The sequence below is a fragment of the Paroedura picta genome, chromosome 5, assembly GCF_049243985.1.
Source record: "Paroedura picta isolate Pp20150507F chromosome 5, Ppicta_v3.0, whole genome shotgun sequence".
In the NCBI taxonomy this organism is placed as follows: Eukaryota; Metazoa; Chordata; class Lepidosauria; order Squamata; family Gekkonidae; genus Paroedura; species Paroedura picta.
In genome coordinates this window covers 107,558,606-107,577,908 of record NC_135373.1, presented here as the reverse complement: position 1 = coordinate 107,577,908, position 19,303 = coordinate 107,558,606, and the positions used below count along the sequence as shown (strand labels likewise).

Sequence of the window (19,303 nt, the reverse complement as noted above, 5' to 3'; positions counted from 1 at the left end):
AATGTGCTTCTACTTTCTATACAGAAAATAAGCCCCAGGAAGGTGAGAGTGTACCGGCAAAAGGTGAGTGAAATTGTTCTGTGAACTCTAGACATGGGTACAATATTAGTAGATGCTATAGCAGTAGATTTTTTTTTGCATTTTCTATTTTCCTCCTTTTCTTCTCCTCCTCTGGCCAGCCTTTCATTTTGTTACTTTTTAAATAGCTCTTTTGTCTATTCAGCAGCATTAGGAAATAATGCTGTCCAGATACTCTACTCTCTTAGGATCCCACTGTCTCATGAAGAAACTCGGTACATTTCTTTTACAGGATGTATGGTTTGGGCTTGGAGGCCCTCACTTCAACCACTGCAGCAGCTATGTATGAAACACTATGAAATGCTTCTGGTTCTTCTTCACAGACTCTAGAAGGCTTCACCTGCAAACATGAACTCTCTATTCAGTACCTAAGCTTTTGGGGGCAGTCGTTACCACAGTACCATAAACAAAACAAGCCCCCAGCATAGTTTGTTATAACTTTCAGGGTTAGTCAGTATTACATGCCCTAACATAACAGACGTTCACAAAATGGAAGATGGCGACATCAATTGAGTTGATTGGAACTCCAGCCAGTATCTTTTAGAGATGGATCATCTCATTTTATGTATCATCCAACAGATGCTACAGTATTACTGCAACAGTCTCATGTTTCACAGTGGTTAGAAACATGGAGTAAAAGCTGATAACTTATTGTTGGATCTAACGGCTCCTTTCTAATAGGTTCCCTTTCCCGCAGCCCCATGGAAAAAGATTTCTGCCATTTTTCTTCCATTTTTTTCCTACTTTCCTCCACTCTTCTATCAACTCTGTGTGCAGAAGAGCCTCCCAAGACCACTGAATGGTGTATACTTCTACTGAATCTAAAATCATTTTGCTCCTTCCTTTCTTTAGGTTTCATCCATTCTGACATTGAATGAACTGTCTGCAGGTTTTGTTTTAATTCTGCATTGAGGTCCTTTTGTATTATCGGTAAAAACACCTACACATTTTGCATTAATGTGTTCCATAAATCAGAGTATAAAATCTCAGTTTTTTAGAACGCCAGACTTAAGGACTTAATATTTTGAGCAGCTATGCCAGGCAGTGGATTTGATTAAAGACCATGATAAATTGAGTAGCCTTGCATTCTTTCTCCAAATGATTAATGGGCCCCAGAACAAACTTAAGTCTTCCAGTTAGTTCTGGTCTCCTAGGGATGAAAGTAAGTCAGTACGGGCTGGTGCAGCACACAAGTACGAAAAAGGATAAAATGGTACCTCCAATCTTCTACTTTGATCCATCTGAGAGAAACTCTAATAAGAGGAAATTTAGCTTATTTTCACCACCACATTGGCTTTGGCCATAATGCCTATTTTGGTGGCTATGTTGACAAGGCCAATGGTATTAATTCATCCTTGTGAGATAAGAGTTCACATAAATCACCATGACTACAGCCAATAGTACTGCATAATGAGCTCTGCTACTTCCACAGGGTCAAAGCACACTCCCATAATGTTGGATGATATGAGATCGCACATACAAACACATCCCATATTTTAATGTATTTTATGGGATCTTTCAGGTGGAAAGTCTTCTCCAGTTGAGCTGTACTAATTCTATTATAGCTTTCTTCTTCTTTTGCCAGGTTGAAGGATTTAAAAAAAGCAAAAACACCTGCAACACTAGAACAATTTTAAGGCTAGGTATGATTAGGCTATTCATTCATTTATGTTGATTTACTGGACTGCCTAATCCACCCAATACAGTGTCGGTTCTCTGTAATAACCAATTCTGTTTGTACCAGATTGTCTTCATCTTGGCTTTTTCGTGCATTATATTGCTAAATTATTCCATTACAATACAACTTGAAGAAGAAAAAGAGAGTGAATAATGCTTTCAATTTTTCCACCCGGTCTGTTATTCTTCAAGTATTTGGTATCTTTAACCGCTACTTGCGGAGCGGATAAAATAAAACAGTAAGGGCTCCGTCGGCGGGCCTGTGCATAAGGGAAAAGCAGGGACAGCTCTTCCCCAAAACCTACTGTGTCCCTGCAGGGTCACAAAATGGCCCGTTCGGCGTTCCAGTGCTATGGAGCCAAATAAGGCATTTTTACACTCCCACAATGGTGGGCTTGTCACGTGGCATGCCACTAGCCCACCATCCTGCAGTGGAACTCCCACCCCCACCCCTCCTGCTGCCACCACTGCTGTCATGAAACATGGTGGAACTTCCCTTCCCTGGAATTGTGCATACGCATGCACTATTCCGGGGCAGACTATGTGTGCCAGGGATTTTCCCCATACATACATGGGACACGGCAGAGCCCCACCGCTAGGAATCAGCAGCAACATGCAGTGGCCGTGCTGTGCATAATCAGTCTTGCCCGGTCTTACAGCTGCAATGTTGACAACTTTTGGGTTAAAGCATACATTGTTATGGTAACAGTAATGTACAGAAATGATATTTGTAGTTTAACATTACTAAGATTTTTCAGCCTTTTTTTAAAGTCTACCTTTTAATCACCTTTATTCTTTTTTAAACTGCGAAGTACGTTACAGAGTGCATTTTAGAACAAGGACTAATCTTGTACTTGCCTTAAATATTCTACAGATCAAAACACAAAAAATTTGACAGAATAGTGTTAATTAGAACATTATATACCAGGTATGATATGATACAATATTAAACATAATATTGTAGTATGTATTTGCTCCATTCCTAAAACAGGTGATATGAAGTTGAAACAAAATGTTAATTGCATTATATTTTTTATTATTATGCACCAGGCAGCCAAAGTTAAGCACATTTAAGCCCCATTGATCATACTGGGACAGAGATAGACATGTGGTTAACCCTATTTTTGAAAGGGATGAGACCTCGAAATAATTGCATTGGACTGGGCTAAGATCACCATCAGTCTATATTTTTTTATTATTTAGAACCCTAACTTACTTTCCAAGTGTAAAAGTTGTGCATTCCCATGATCTGGAATTCATCTGCTGCCAAAACTAGAAAGTACTGGATTTCTCCCCCTAATTATGGTATTTTTGTGTATTTTTCTCCAAATAAAACATTATCTGGTGAACATTTTACTTGCAGATGGGAACGTCAGTGAAATGACATCCTCTTCAGAAGGTCAGATCAATGGTTGACCTTAATTTTCATTGTGGCTTTTTTTTTTGTGCTCCATTTTTACAATCCTTCCGATTTTTGTATTTGGTGGATGGCATTTCTAACAAATACAACCACTTTGAATGCTTCCATCCATATCCATGTTTTAATAATGGATCACATTTTTCATTCCATTTTTGTTCTGCCGTGAAGCATTAAAGTTGATCATTTCGGCTGCTCAACCCCATAAAGCTTCATTCATCAGTTTGCATTTTTCATTACCACTATTTCCAGCTATCATGGTTTCCCTCTCCCCCTTCTTTTGCAGGTTCCTTTTTTTATTTGTTTGTACTAAAAAAAAGGGGGATAATCTATATTGGTTCCTTTTCCTGTTTTTTTTACTGGTTATGTATTTCTTTTCTTTTTTTCAGATGAAGATGATACCTCACACGCAGGTTAGGAGGACAATTCCATTTTGTGTGGCCTTGATAAGACGATAAAGGGTGGGGCGGAATGAAATGTCGGTTCTTCTGTTCCCAGCCGCGACTAATTCCATTTCACACACCACAGACACAACGCCACAAACCTGAGGAGAAAACGGAATCTGACAAGCGTAGGAGGCACATTACATATTCAGTTGGGTACATCCCAATGTGTGTTGAGTTATTCTTGCTTCATCACAATAGAATATACAAAGTGAAATAAACAATTTGCCTCCTGCACTCATTAGAGCAGGGGTAGGCAAACCGTGGCCCTCCAGATGTCCATGGACTACAATTCCCATGAGCCCCTGCCAGCATTCGTAGTCCATTCGTAGTCCAGTGTTGTTGTTTTTTTAATCTAAAGAAAGGAACAGGATTCTGGAAGGCCCCAGCCCAAAAATTCATCTTGATTTGTTTCTTTCTGCAGTAACTTGAAAATAGTTTTTATTTTCTCTTTCTGCACACAGATGCTGGGACTGCTTTTGGACAATACACCATGGGAGGGGGGGAGGGAAGGTTTTATGAATTTTATTCCAGGGTTATTATCTTACTGAAAAACACCAACAATTCATTTTTACTCCAACCAGGGAAAAGGCATGGAGGGGAAAAACTCTCTCCAGCCACCACACGATGCCATTTTCCTCATCAAACAACCCAAGTAATTGCATTTGATTTCGTTCCAACTGTAAACCACCCATTTATATTCCACAGTTCTAATAAGTGGAAAGGGTCCTCAAATTCACATGGCTGATGAAAGTAATCAGGGAATAATTTATGAATTAATGTCATCTTGCCATCTGCTTTTGCCTTTCAGATGGGAATCTGTCTGGAGAGAGAAAGGACTCAGGTGAGATTCTCTAAAACAAAGCAAGGAAGGGGAAGTCAAAACATTCCAATTTTCTTCCAGTGCAGTAACTACTAATATGCTATTTCTTGTTATTTTTTCCTGTTTCTGTCACAGTGTTCTATGCGTGTTCATCTTCCATTTGTGCTGTTCATCTTTCTTTCAGGTCTTTGTTTCTTTTTAGTCCAAAGCGCTTGTCGGCTACACGGAACTCTTTTTAAGCAGAAGCACAGCATGGATTTAGAAAACCAGGCACAAGCTTCTCTCTCTAGATATTTTTACAATTAATTTGTTTTGTATCTGCTTGCTTTACCATGTTGTCCCTTGAAATCAGATGTCTAATAATTACTTCAATTTATCTTTTTCTGGAAACATGTGGATTGTTTTTACAGGGTTAAATTGTAGTCCAGTTAGGCATTATGGAAGCATAGATCAGAATGGGACCCAAAACACATGATGTTCAACCGTTTGTCGAAGAGCATGGCCCAACATTATAGGGATGGATGCAAAGGGTGGGTCTGGATATCGAAGACATTCTCTGCTCACATACTGTACTAAAATGCTGTGTGCAAAAAAAACTATATCACAATCTGCTTGCACAAGAACACGTGCAGCTTCTTGTACTAGCAGAACCACAGCAGCTAGGGTTGCCAACTCCGGGTAGCTGGAGCTTTGGAGGCAGAAACTGGGAATGGCAGGGCGGGGGGCGGGGGGCGGGGGGCGGGGTGAAGATCAGCAGGGATGTTACAGAGTTCACTCTCAGAAGGCGCTACTTTCTCCAAGAGATCTGAGTTGTAATTCCTGGAGAACTCTAGGCCTTACCTGAAGGTTGGCGACTCTAATTGAAACTGATACGGCACATACCTGTAGGTCCCATGCTTTCTTTCTTTCTTTCTTTCTTTCTTTCTTTCTTTCTTTCTTTCTTTCTTTCTTTCTTTCTTTCTTTCTTTATTTATTTATTTATTTATTTATTTATTTATTTATTTATTTATTTATTTATTTATTTATTTATTTATTTATATTTAGACTTATATACTGCCGCTCTCAAAGACTCATGGCGGTTTACAATAAAAGAATAAAACAACTCATCCCATAAAACCCCAATTACAAAAAATACAATTAAAATACATTAAAAGATGGTGGTTCATTGGAGTTAACCCCCCCATCTCCCCTCCCCCATCCAGCTGCAGTCAGGAGCTCTTTTGTTAGAAGCAAGGGTCTGATCCAGGGGTAATCAAACTGCAGCTCTCCAGATGTCCATGGACTACAATTCCCAGGAGCCCCCTGCCAGCGTTCGCTGGTCTGATCTAACCTATTCTAATTCTAGGGGTTCCGCCGCTGGTGACTCTGGAACCTCAGCCTGACCTCAACCATATGCCTGGCGGAAGAGCTCCGTCTTGCAGGCCCTGCGGAAAGCTGATAATTCTGACTGGAATTGGCAAAATGCCACTGGCAGTGATTTTTCTTTCACTCACTGTTCTTTGGCTCCATCCACGTTTCTTTCAGAAGTGGACTCAGACAATCCAGACTAATTATTGGGCTTCATGTCCATTAAATCTATTTTATATTTAAAAGGGCATTACTGTTCAGTATTTAGATTATGCCTTGAGTGATTCCAGTGATTATATCATATATTATTATTTTGTATATATTTGTGAATGTTTACATATATGCATGAGCTTCTTGTGGCGCAGAGTGGTAAGGCAGCAGACATGCAGTCTGAAAGCTCTGCCCATGAGGCTGGGAGTTCGATCCCAGCAGCCGGCTCAAGGTTGACTCAGCCTTCCATCCTTCCGAGGTCGGTAAAATGAGTACCCAGCTTGCTGGGGGGTAAAACGGTAATGACTGGGGAAGGCACTGGCAAACCACCCCGTATTGAGTCTGCCATGAAAACGCTGGAGGACGTCACCCCAAGGGTTAGACATGACTCGGTGCTTGCACAGGGGATACCTTTACCTTTACCTTTACATATATGCAGCTACGCAAAAATATATTTTAAAATTTCATTCTCTAGGACTGACACTCAAAGAATGTAAGGTGTTTAACTCTGTAAAATTTGTGAAGCTTCTTGTGTTCTGCTTGTAGCTTTGGGATACAAGTTTCCCTTTGTGAAACCTGGCAACATTAGCTTTCAGCTTCACAGAACTCCACAGCTACATTTTACAATGTGGCACGCAATCTTCATTACAAGAACTGCCCTGCGCCTTAAGGGAGGGCGGTATACAAATGTAATAAATAAATAAAATTTAAATTAAGAAGGGATCTTCACATAAACAAACGTATAAATGTATGATAATTATTGATTGAAGAACAAATTTTGATGATCAGGTTTCATAGCCGCAGTATGCAACAGAATTCCCAGTATGCATCCAGTTAAGCTCAATTAAAGGGCCAAACTACATGTTACACTTTTCCATGAGCTGTGTTCCACCTTCTGTTCATAATATTAATGGAGGCTTGTGCCTATACTACTATTAAAGGTGCTTACCATGATGGGTGTGTGGAGACTGAAAAATACAGATAGAGGGAGGGAGTAGAAGTGATGATGGTTGAATGACAGATCATGAAAGAAAGTGAGCAAAATGATAGAGGAAAAAAGTGTGTAACAGAGACAAAGGTAGGAGAAGAAAACAAAAGGGTTTTTAATTTTCTAACCACACACTAAAAAGGCTGTCCTTTTGCAAGAATTTGCTGTGTTGGGTGAAACTAAAGGAAGAAGGAATGCATACATTTAGGAGGCTGCATCCTGACATAGGCTGCATCCTGACATAATGAGCCTCTTGTGGCGCAGAATGAGCCTCTTGTGGCGCAGAGTGGTAAGGCAGCCGTCTGAAAGCTTTGCCCATAAGGCTGGGAGTTCAATCCCAGCAGCCGGCTCAAGGTTGACTCAGCCTTCCATCCTTCCGAGGTCGGTAAAATGAGTACCCAGCTTGCTGGGGGGTAAACGGTCATGACTGGGGAAGGCACTGGCAAACCACCCCGTATTGAGTCTGCCATGAAAACGCTAGAGGGCGTCACCCCAAGGGTCAGACATGACTCGGTGCTTGCACAGGGGATACCTTTACCTTTACCTTTATCCTGACATAGAGTGTCCAGGGTGGTCTTATCTTGATCCAGTGCTGGCTTGGCTGATGAGTAATAGGATTTGATCAGCAAATGCTTTACTCAGCCTTGTAGTAAACTTTGCTAAAAGGCCCAGCCAGCAGACTCTTGAGCATTTATTACCGTGCTCTGCACCGCTGAAGTCAAAATAGCATGTGGATTATTTTTAATGCATCCCCTGAATACAGTGCACTGCCAGCTTCAGGGGCTCCCTAGCTGACTTGGGCCACCCCAAATTTTGTCCCTCAGTTTCCCCCTGTTGGTGGCTCTGCTGATGTACGGCTATATGTATGGCCCTCCACAAGGAGCAAATAGCCCCCTGAGTTCTTTTTAGTTTGGAAAAAGGGTGCAGGGAGTTTAAGCCCCACAACTCTAAACTGCATAGTACCCATCTCAACTGAGCCTCTGAACATTCCACAGCTGAGCTCTCATCAAGAAACCCACAGCTGGTGTGTGACTTGCTAAAGGTCAGATGTGGGAACTCAGATGAAACCTGTGGAAATCTTCAATAGCATGACCCTAGGACAGAGCTGAAAAAGGAATTGGAATTGCCTACCCAGGCGTTCCTTTGTATTCATTGAACATGTTCCAGGAGATCTGTTATTAGAATCTCCCACTGTTTTTAAAGAGATAACAAGAGCCATGGAGCAGCTTGATTTTGACTGGAGCTGTACAGCTTTTGGAGACATTTAGCTTTTTCCTTTTTCCCCAATGTAAGCTCTCCTAAAGCTGCTTAATTAGCCTGCTGAGAGAGAACATCCAAATCCCAGGTGCTTTCGTTCTTTTCTCCTATGGGACTAATAGCTGTGGAGAGGCCACATGTACAGGGGAAATGGCACAGGGAAAAATGTTGCGCACTGTGTATATCAGCTCCCATATCAGTCAGTGGATTAAGATACAGGAGAGCAACATTTTTTCTTCCAGGGGTGATGGAGAATGTGCCTACCTTTGAAGAAGTATAAAGAAAGGACCCATTAGGATTAAAATTTAAAAACTCAGGTAAGTGTTCTCTAAATTGAGTTCAGATAAGTGATATTTCCCCCTCTTTCCCCATACTAGTGTGGTCTATGGGAGATGGCGCACCAGAAGAGGGAGAAAAGCCCGACAACTCCCAAAAATCTGTTCTCTTTATTGAGAAACCCAAAGGAGGCTCCATTAGTGTTGGTAAGTGTCAGAACAATTATCTCGAAACCTTCTGAGATTCAAAAAGACCTGTGAACTGAGATTATGCACTCGCGGTTCTCCCACACCCCAGATCCTTCTAATGCTTAGACAGATGGCTAATCTGACAGAACACTTGTGGAGCAGCATAGGTTGCCCGTGGAGACACTAAAATCCCTTTAACTACATATTAGGTAAGGGACAGGAAGACAATGAAACCAGCGCTTCCCCTCCCAAGCATACAATTGCTAAAATGTTCCTTTTCATAAGGACATAGCTCCAGCTGCTGGATTAGACAGTAAAATTTCAGTCCTCAATTATGTCTATTGCTATAACATTAACATGAGTGTGTTTGTACCAAATCAGTCCATTGGTCCTTTAGCTCAGGACCTGAAAGACCACCTTCTCACATATGTTCTTGCCCAGGAATGAGGCCCTCCTGCCTGTCACACCAATCGAAATCACATCTGGTGGGCTTTTCAGTGGCAGCCCCATGATTATGGAACAACCTCCCGAGGGGCTCTCAGCCCCCTCACTCTCAAGTTTTAGGAAGCAGTTGAAGACAGCTTTACTTAGGATATTTGATTAATTTGGTTTTTCTATTTATTGGCTGGTTTATATTGTGATTTTTAATTTGTGGTTTATATGCATTTTATGGTTGCTGTTTTGTTTACATTGTAAGCAGCCTTGAGTTCCCTAGGGGAGAAAGGTAGGGAATAAATGCTTAAAATTTGCTTTAAAAAATAAAGGTCAGGAAGTGCAATCCACTACAGGGAAGTGTGACCTACCCATTGACCTACAGCTGATGGCTGCGTCTCAGCCAGTGTAATTATGTGTTGACTGCTGAGAATTAACCCACTGCCATATGGCTATTTGTGTAAAACACGTTCTAGAGCTGACCATTGCCCTGAAGCCACTGCCACTAGTCTAGATGCAAGAGATACAGGGGCACACCCTGCCCCACCAAAATGATCCTGGATCGCAGTCCATGCATCTTGCCCATGGTCACAGAGTTACTTAAGGCTGTCCCTGTGCAAAGAAGTCTTTTTACAGGCAAATAGGTTTCCTAGATGAATAGGGATGATAATAATATCTGTACTAATTAATTCTGGGAGGTTGTTGAAGGCATTGCACTGCCCTGGACAGTGCTCAGCTCTTTGATGATTAGCTCCAGTGCCTTAAGTATACTCAGCTATTTTGTTAAAACAATCACTAATACATTATTCAACTTTGTTGAACCCTCACATGCAGTTCCTCACACATATTGTTATGAATTAGTGCACACAGGACAGTCATCTAAGTGTTAACTAATGTTTTGTTTTTTTTTAAGGGCAAAATATTACATTCACAGCCAAGGTAGAAGCCCAAGATCTTCTCCGAAAGCCAACAGTTAAGTGGTTCAAAGGGAAATGGATGGATCTGGCAAGCAAAGCAGGGAAGCACCTTCAGCTAAAGGAGACATTTGAGCGCCTAACCAAGGTACATCTGGATGCCCTTTGTAATGCGGCAGAACTCACACATTTCTTTGCATTTGTAGTTTACTCAGATAAATGATCTAAGTGGTCAGATAAAGCACATAAGATTGTATGCATTTACTTCTTGGCTTAATCAGTTGTTCTATTATTTCCTAAGGTAGTGAAGGACAGATAGTATAACTTATAGATAGTTTCACTGTGTAGGTTTAGGGAGATGGCGATAGGTCCACGCTATCCCTTATGCACAGAGGCATGGATCCAATGACACAGTTGCAAAGATGTAATGACATTTAAGTTATTGGAAGCAGGGAGAATGATTTCCATGGATCTCTTCCCTTCTGCTTTGGTCCAATGCTGCCCCCTCCCCCAGAAACAGCATTTGGGAGGTTCAGTAAAGTACTGTGGGAGTAAGAACCAGGGGAGAAATTTACGAAGCCCATGGATGGTTAATTACTTTCCAGGATTCCTAGACAGAGGGCATTTGAATTGCCCTCCAGATGATTATGGTCCAGGGACCATCAGATACCACCTCATTCCATCTAATATCGTTCATTCATATTCACCCGTTATTCAGATACGCAGTACAAATACAAATATTCTTGGATTTTTAAGGACACGTCAGTTCTTTCTCCCTAGTCCAGCATTCTGGTCCCAAATGTGGTCAGCAAGATACCCTTGGAAGTACTTAAAAGAAAATGAAGATGATAGTTATTCCTTGATCTTCAGCATCTGGTGTTTGGAAGAACACCGCTTCAAGAAAAAGAGGTTCCAGATAGCTCTTATTGCATACAGCTATTAAGACAATCAGCCTTCTTAAATATACCCAGTCCTTTTTTTAAAAGCCATCTAAAGTAAGTGGGCATTGATACATTTCACAATGGTCAATGCCCAAACTGATTGTGTCATTTGATTAGTCTTCTATCCTTTTATTTGTCCTCAAAATTTCTCTCTACTTCCCCCATACCTCTCATAATTTTATAAACCTGTATCATACACCCGTCAGTATACCCTGAGTAGGATCTAGGGTTGCCAGTCTCCAGGTAGGGGCTGGAGTAATCCTAAAAATGCAGCTGTAAATTACATATATCGCTTCCCTTGGAGAAAATGGCAGCACTGGAAGGTGGACATGATGGTATCACATTGCTGCTCAGCTTCCTCCACTACCCAAATTCCATATTCCAACTCTGGAATTTCCCAGCCTAGAGCTGGTAGCCCTAGCAGCATCCTGTCTACACAGATTTCAGGAGTGAATCACAGAATCACAGAAGAGTTGGAAGGGGCCATACAGGCCATCAAGTCCAACCCCCTGCTCAACGCAGGATCAGCCCTAAGCATCCTAAAGCATCCAAGGAAAATGTGTATCCAACCTTTGCTTGAAGACTGCCAGTGAGGGGGAGCTCACCACCTCCTTAAGAAGCCTATTCCTAGGGAACCATTTTTCTTTCTATATATGACAAGCTTAGTGTATGCTGTCATATCTCACGAAGTATACTATTCTCAGCAAGGTTATACCCTTCTGTTCATTCATTTCACTGGACTTAGAAGGATGTCACTCTGCTTTGGATAGCGTTATGCCTATTCAAGGAATCAAGAATAGCTGCATCAGGGCTCTGATTCCCATTCATGACGGCTTCATGGAATATCCTTCCAAATTTCTACAGGGTATGGTACTTGTACATGTATGTCCATAAGTGTATGTTTTCAGCAGGTGACAACTTGTTTGAATTCAATTAATTATTGCACTTTTTTGAATTCCAGATTTATACATTTGAGATGCACATAATTAAAGCGAAGGAAAACTACGGAGGAAATTATAGGTGTGAAGTAACGTATAAGGATAAGGTTGATACCTGCTCTTTTGATCTGGAAGTCCATGGTAATCATTTTATCGCTTCTTTCTTTTTAAAAAACTCTCTCTAGATATAATTCATTTGAATGCCTCAGGCCAGTATCTATTCCTATTTTTGATACAATTTAGCATGTTCATTATTTGCCAAACTTAGCGTCCAGAAGATTATGAAAGGGTGGAAAGAGGGATTCAGACTTCAGAGCAGGGGTAGTCAAACTGCAGTCCGCCAGATGTCCATGGACTACAATTCCCATGAGCCCCTGCCAGCATTTGCTGGCAGGGGCTCATGGGAATTGTAGTCCATGGACATCTGGAAGGTCGCAGTTTGACTACCCCTGCTTCAGAGAGCCAGCTTGGTGTAGTGGAGAGTTGGGTTTGATTCGCCACTCCTCTGTATGAAGCCAGCTGGGTGACCTTGGGTTAGTCAAGCATGTGAGAGCTGTTCTCACCAAGTAGTTCTCTCAGAACTCTCTCAGCCCCACCCACCTCACAGGGTGTCTGTTGTGGGGAGAGGAAGGGAAGGCGATTGGAAGCCACTTTGAGATGCCTTCTGGATGCCTACGCTAAAATTACAGCCTCTGCCTGTTTTCTGGCTGCAACACTTTCTCCCTGCCTCACATTCAAGCAAAACCTCTTGGTTTACATTTGTGCAGCAATCACTGGCTGACCAGCCGATCAGTTATGAAATGATCCTCAGTCACCCTTTCTTTTAAGAGGCAGGACCATGTGTAACATTGGTTGGCTGCCCTTGACTCAGTCACAAAGCCAGCTCCCCCACCCCCTTCTCACAGGAGCTTTTAAAGAGGGGAAAATGTGTTTTAAAAGGGTTTTTTTTTTAATTAAGTGCCAGATAAACAGGCAAAATGCTCCTAAAATCAAAGTGGACTGTATTCTTGTTTGCAGGTATCCCTGTACCTAGTCTTGGAAACTATTTCTACGTTCAAATGGATCTGGGGATCTGAGTTCAGAAAGGAACAGAGTCAGGGCTGGGGGAGCAGCGTGGTGTCATGGTTAAGTGTACAGGCTAGTATCTGGAAGACCCAGGTTCGAATCCCCACTTGTACCATGCATGCGCTCGGGGTGATTTTGGACCAGTCACTCTAAGCCTAACCTACTTCACAGGGTTATTGTGAGGATAAGATGGAAGACAGGAGAACTGGGGAGAAAGACAGAGTATAACATTACTTAAATAATAAAAAATAAATAAATATGAGTAACCAGGCCCAACATGGGGTAGACAAGAGGCAAAATCTTAGACTCATGGAGTTGGAAGGTACCTCCAGGGTCATCTAGTCCAATCCTCTGCACATTGCAGGAAATTCACAACTACCTGCCCACCCACAGTCGCCCCAATTCCATGCCCAGATGATGCCCCCCCCCCCAAAAAAAGAAAACCAAAATTCGTGGCTAGTCTGGCCGGGACGAAATTTCCCTCCCAACCCTGAAATGGCAATTGGCATTTCCCTGGGCATGCAGGAAAGGGCCACAAGAGCCAAGCACTGACCCAACCCTTCCTGCCCACCCACTCATATTCCCTCTGAACTGTCTTTCAGGCATCTATGAATCAGCTGCCAGGCTCAGTTTTTATTATTCTTATATATAGATATATAGAGATATATATACTCTATCATTTGATTTTGTAAGATCACCAAGGTTGCTGACCATAGTACTAATTAAAATCCAGATTTAGATGACCGTAGGCTTCCGTAGGCTAGTTTATGAATGCCTGGGGTTTTACACCTCGTCTCCACTGCACGCATGTGAGAGTCACCTCTGAGCTACCCAGATATTGGGTAGTTCTACTGTATATTATGACGGCCAGCGTGAGACATGGAGCTCAAGGTTAAAACACTTGGCAGCATTCCTAGAGGCTCTGAGTCTTATTTGGTTTCACATCTAATACTTATCTCCAACCTGTGAAGAGTGATGGGAAAGTATCAGTGGTGCCTGAGTTAGCAAAGTCAGAGAACATGTTGCTGATGATATTAGAGGCCAGTACAGCATAGTCCCAAAAGACCAGTTTGTAATAGGGAACATATTAATAACATTAGTTTTTAGAAAAGTACAGCAAATACTAGATACTGCAGAGTAATTAAGTTAATTACTCTTCCCTTATGCCCCCCCAAAGGAGCAAGATCTAGTGAGCAGAACCTGATCAAGATCAAAGATCAAGATCAAAACCCTAATTTTCGGCCCTGGCCTGGTAGAATGCTCTTCCTGTAAATATCAGGTTATTGGGGGACTTGGGACAGTTCCGCAGGGCTTGCAAAACAGAGCTCTTCCGCCAGGCCAGGGGTGGAGGATGGAAGGCGATTGGCTGGCTGCTGGACAGACAGGCAAGCCAACTGGAGGAGGCACTCGGTGGTGGGACAACCACCCTGAGTGAGTGTCAAGCACTGTGGCACTTTAGCCATGAGACACTCTCCTCCTCTATGGCCTTATTAAGTGGAACAGATTATGTACTGTTATATAATAAGAATGTTCTGTTCAGTCACAACCAGTATAGCAACTCCAACCAAGAAGCATTGAAGACAAGGGACAAGAGATAAGCAGAGGTGGTTTGCCGTGAACTTCTTCTATACAGAAACCCTAGTCTTCCTTTGCAGTCTACCATCAGAATACTGTTCATGGATAACTAGGAATGCCAGCCTAGTTCTGGAGCTCATTTCCAGACTACAGAAGTCAGATTCCTTGGAGAAAATGCCAACTTTGGAGGGTGGAATCCAGGGCATTGTACCTAGGATTGCCAAACTCCAGGTGGCATGTGTAAATCTACTGTTACAATTGATCTCCAGGCAATCAAGATCAGATCCACTGGAGAAAATGGCTGTTTTGGAGGGTGGATTCTATGGCATTATTCCCTACTGCAATCCCTCCCCCCCAAAAAAAAAGAAACCCTCCCCAGGCTCCAGCCCCTCCCCAAAAAAATTCTCCAGCCATTTCCCAGGCCAGAGCTGCAACCCTAATTGTACCCCACTGAAGTTCCTGTGCTTCCCAGGCTCCACTCCTAAATTTGAAGGAGTTTCCCAACCAGAAGCTGGCAACCCAATGGCCAACCCTACTAAGACCATAAATCCTGATAAGCTTGGACCCGACTTGGCTCTTCAGGATGCTAAAATAGCTTAAAATAGTCCCATAAAACAGTTCTCAGGCTAGAAGAAAGATCATCTGGATCAAAAAAGGTGGGGCCTGGCCAATAAAACAGAGCAGGGTAGGCTCCAGGCACAGAATTTGTGACAGGAGCGAGCCAGGGATCTCAATTCTCAGCTGAACAGCAAGAGCCAGATTGCTTTGGGAGAAAGTTGCATGAAAATGAACCATGTTTATAGCCTATCTAACCATCTCTAGTGGGCTGGAAACTCTCTAGTGGGCTGGAAACTGACTCAAAATATACCGTGAGTCAGTGAATCACATTTAACTTCTTGAGCAATTATTTGAGAAGCTTGATGAGGCTTGCAGTTTATATTTGGAATAAAGATTATGGTAGATGGCCCTGCTGACAACTTAAGTCCCTGTGATTTCATTTATGATGGAGGTCAAAGAAAGGACTCCTGCTGATTCTAACAAGGAGTGGGCCCATTATGAACACATCAGAAGGCCTCAGGAGAGAAATTGTGTATTACGTTTTGGCCATATCGTTATCCTGAACCGTGCTGTAAGACAACCTGTTAGATCTTCTCAACAAAACCATTGGAATAAAATGACATCAAAACAGTGGGAAACTGGAGAATGACCTGTCAGTATAGCACAGGAGCTGAAGAGTGGAGAAATCTGACAGAAAGACTAAAAACTGTACTTCAAGTAAATGTCTCTTTAATTCATCTGTAGATTTCATATACAGCCACGTGTCCATATAACAGAAGAAATGCCAGTGGCAAAACATGTACTGGTTATTACCACGGTTTCCTCAGTGGCAGCTAATTAAATAATGTATGAATTCATAAAATGTCAGTTTAAACAATGAATAATGAATTAGTCAGTGATTATTACATACAGAGCATATTAATAACAATGATTACCAAGGTGCCAACAGCAATCTATAAACAATACAACACATGATCTAGCTAAAGAAATATTAATCACTGACTAATTCGTTATTCATTGTTTAGAACCACTGTTGGATAGTTATTGTTGTATATTGACTATGTTGTATGTTGACTCGTTCCCTATGATGTTGTATGTAAACTGCCCTGAGCCATACGGAAGGGTAGTATAGAAATAAAATAAAATAAAATAAAATAAAATAAAATAAAATAAAATAAAATAAAATAAAATAAAATAAAATAAAATAAAATAAAATAAAATAAAATAAAATAAAATAAAATAAAATAAAATAAAATAAAATAAAATAAAATAAAATAAAATTGAATGAATGAATGGACATTTTATGAATTTATATATGTATATTATTAGTCACCACTGAATGTTTTGAAGCCGTGGTAATACCAGTACACATTTGGGCACAGGCATATTTTTTATCTTATGGATAACAGAGATTTGTTCCCCTGATGGATGGACTGTAGGTCATCATTTCCTCCGGATATTTCTCCCCTGCCACATTCAGCCCTCCCTAAGTGCTCCTCTGAAATTTGTAGGAATTTCCCAGGCCCAAATTGGCATACCAAGATGTGATGACCGGCCACTGTCATTCTAAGATCTAAGCCTAATCCATGTCAAGCACATTTAAAGAATATAGTATCTACTTGTTATCCATGAGACCCAGTGGATGGGAAGAACTCTTATTTATGGCACCTAGGGAAAATGAAAAGAGATCATCCAAGAGCAAAGGACCTTGTCTGTCCCCCCAAAATGCTCTTGGGTCTGATCACCTGACCCCATGGCTTCAGCTGCCAGACACATGTGGTCAAGCTTTCCAAATATCCTAGTCCTGCAGCAGTCTGGCAGCTAACCCAATATACGTTCATTCTTGCAAAACAAGCCTACCAAATTACCAAGGTCAGAGTGCTCATTAATCAGCAAGGGAGGCAGGACACAATTAACGGAATGTCCAGCAGCTGGCTGCCAATTAGCCAGACAATCCTCAAAGTCTGTGTGCATTCAGGAGCATGCAGGCAAGGAGCCAGGCTGTCTGCAGGCACAAACCTTCTATAGGAGTGAATTGTTTTATCTGATTACATGGCTAATTGTCACTTGGTGGAAGTTAGCGCCATGGTATGAGCCAGTGTCTGAAATCTGGATTCTTAGTTTGAGCCTGGTGAAGGAGATTTTAAGTGAATTGTGCTTAGATTAAATAAATGTAGCCAAAAATAGCAGCACAATCGCATAACATAAATATAGCCGCAGAAAAAACCCTAGCAGCACAGTTAAGATTAAATGAAGGTAACAAAAAAAAGCAGCACAAAGAAGCAACAGCAGTGAAGAAGAAGAAGAGGAAGAAGAGGAAGATGAAGAAGAAGAATTAACAAAACCTTTGGTGAAAAGTTTAAAATCTGGTGTTGTCATCAAGTATGACACTATATTGATAATTATGCAAGGTGTGCCAACAGAAAAGGCCCTGTCTTTTAGTACCCCTGAAAGAAAGAAGCATATATGGCAGAGCCTTTGATGCAGATCTTAGTGGTCAAGGAGGCTCATACAGAAGCAGAGAGCTCTTTAGACACGCTGACTGTTTAGAGCAGGGGTAGTCAAACTGCGGCCCTCCAATTGGGAATTGTAGTCCATGGACATCCTGAGGGCTGCAGTTTGACTACAGCACCTTATATTGAAACCAGAAACAAACTGGTAGCTGTTTTTCAGTGCTGTTGCGATGGGATCTCTATAATCAGTGTTTGTTAGAAGCCTTGTTGCTGGATTCTGAACCAGAAGAGAGCCAGCATAGTGTAACTGTTAAAAGCAGTGGCCTCGAATCTGGACAACAACCAGGTTTGATCCCCCGCTCCTCCACATAAAGTCTGCTGGGTGACCTTTGGCCAGTCACAGTTCCCTCAGAATTCTCTCAGCCTCACCTACCTCACAAGGTGACTGTTGTGGGGAGAGGAAGGGAAGGCGATTGCAAGCCACTTTTAGACTTACGAAAGTAGAGGAAAGTGGGGTTTAAAAACCAACTCTTCTTCTCACAATCCCAAATCCTTTATTTTATTTTCTGTTGTAGAGACATCTTCCGCACCATCGATCGATATCCGGTCTGCATTCAAAAGAAGGTAACTTCCAGTAGCAAGCTTTGAAAGTTTTGTAGCAGTAAATGCCAAGAGAACCTCAAGTATTGTGCTATCTTAAAAGCAAACATAGCAGCTAAACATATGTTTAGCTACTATGTTTTGTGATGAGACATTGTGTCAAGACATTAGAAATGTCACCACAGAATGAAAGCGGACTGAGAGCCAGTGCATAACAACCACTCATTCCCACTCCTTTTTGTGATCCAGACTACTGCATATACAGTAACTTGGCTCCAGTGTTTCTGCAGATGGAAGGATTTGTGCTTACGGAGTAGGACATTCTTTTCTTCCCCTCATGCTGCAGCCCAAAATGCTCCTCCTCTGAAATGGAGCATGTGGAGGGGTATTTGGAGCCACAGTAGGAAGGGAAAGGCAAGAAATTCATGTTCCATGTACAGAATTCTTTAAAACCATAGAAATGCTCTATTGGCTCTAAGTGTATGGTTGCTGTATATAACAGGGTCCTCCAGGATGGTGCCTACGGACACTATGGTTTCCCCCAAGGGCAGGGCTAGGTTTGCCCAGCAGGGCTTCTGATGGGCTATGCGGATAAAAAGGCATTCTATTTAACAGGGTTTCTGCCTAAAATGTTGAAGAATGACTATGAAAGCTAAATGAGCCTCTTGTGGCGCAGAGTGGTAAGGCAGCAGGAATGTTGTCTCAAAGCTCTGCCCATGAGGAGTTCAATCCCAGCAGCCGGCTCAAGGTTGACTCAGCCTTCCATCCTTCCGAGGTTGGTAAAATGAGTACCCAGCTTGCTGGGGGGTAAACGGTAATGACTGGGGAAGGCACTGGCAAACCACCCCGTATTGAGCCTGCGATGAAAACGCTGGAGGGCGTCACCCCAAGGGTCAGACATGACTTGGTGTTTGCACAGGGGATACCCTTACCTTTACCTTTACTATGAAAGCTATATATTCCCTTGCTCCTTGACATTCTGTGGTCAGCTTCCCACCTGTGGCAGCCATTTTACGATTGTGCCCACCACCTGTGTCAGAATTCCCAACTTCCCACAGGCTCAAAAAAGGTTGAGGTCACCTGTCACAGAGACTGTTTTTAATCTCTCCGGATGATGGCTGTT

The 19,303-nt window shown here is 42.0% G+C and overlaps 1 protein-coding gene across 9 annotated transcripts in view; it reads left to right on the top strand.

The window, feature by feature from the left end:
* MYBPC1 (myosin binding protein C1) overlaps window positions 1-19,303 on the top strand; it is a 90,344-nt gene that overhangs the window by 20,039 nt on the left and 51,002 nt on the right. For 3 of the 9 annotated variants that reach the window (XM_077339779.1, XM_077339782.1, XM_077339787.1), the window contains exons 3-9: window positions 25-63; window positions 3,562-3,585; window positions 4,427-4,459; window positions 8,618-8,722; window positions 10,050-10,198; window positions 11,953-12,070; window positions 18,156-18,204. In XM_077339779.1, coding sequence (XP_077195894.1) covers window positions 25-63; window positions 3,562-3,585; window positions 4,427-4,459; window positions 8,618-8,722; window positions 10,050-10,198; window positions 11,953-12,070; window positions 18,156-18,204 — 517 coding nt within the window. Of the gene's footprint in view, window positions 1-24; window positions 64-2,804; window positions 3,155-3,561; window positions 3,586-4,426; window positions 4,460-8,617; window positions 8,723-10,049; window positions 10,199-11,952; window positions 12,071-18,155; window positions 18,205-19,303 lie in introns of those variants that run through there. The other 6 variants (XM_077339785.1, XM_077339786.1, XM_077339783.1 and 3 more) reach the window with 5 other exon arrangements.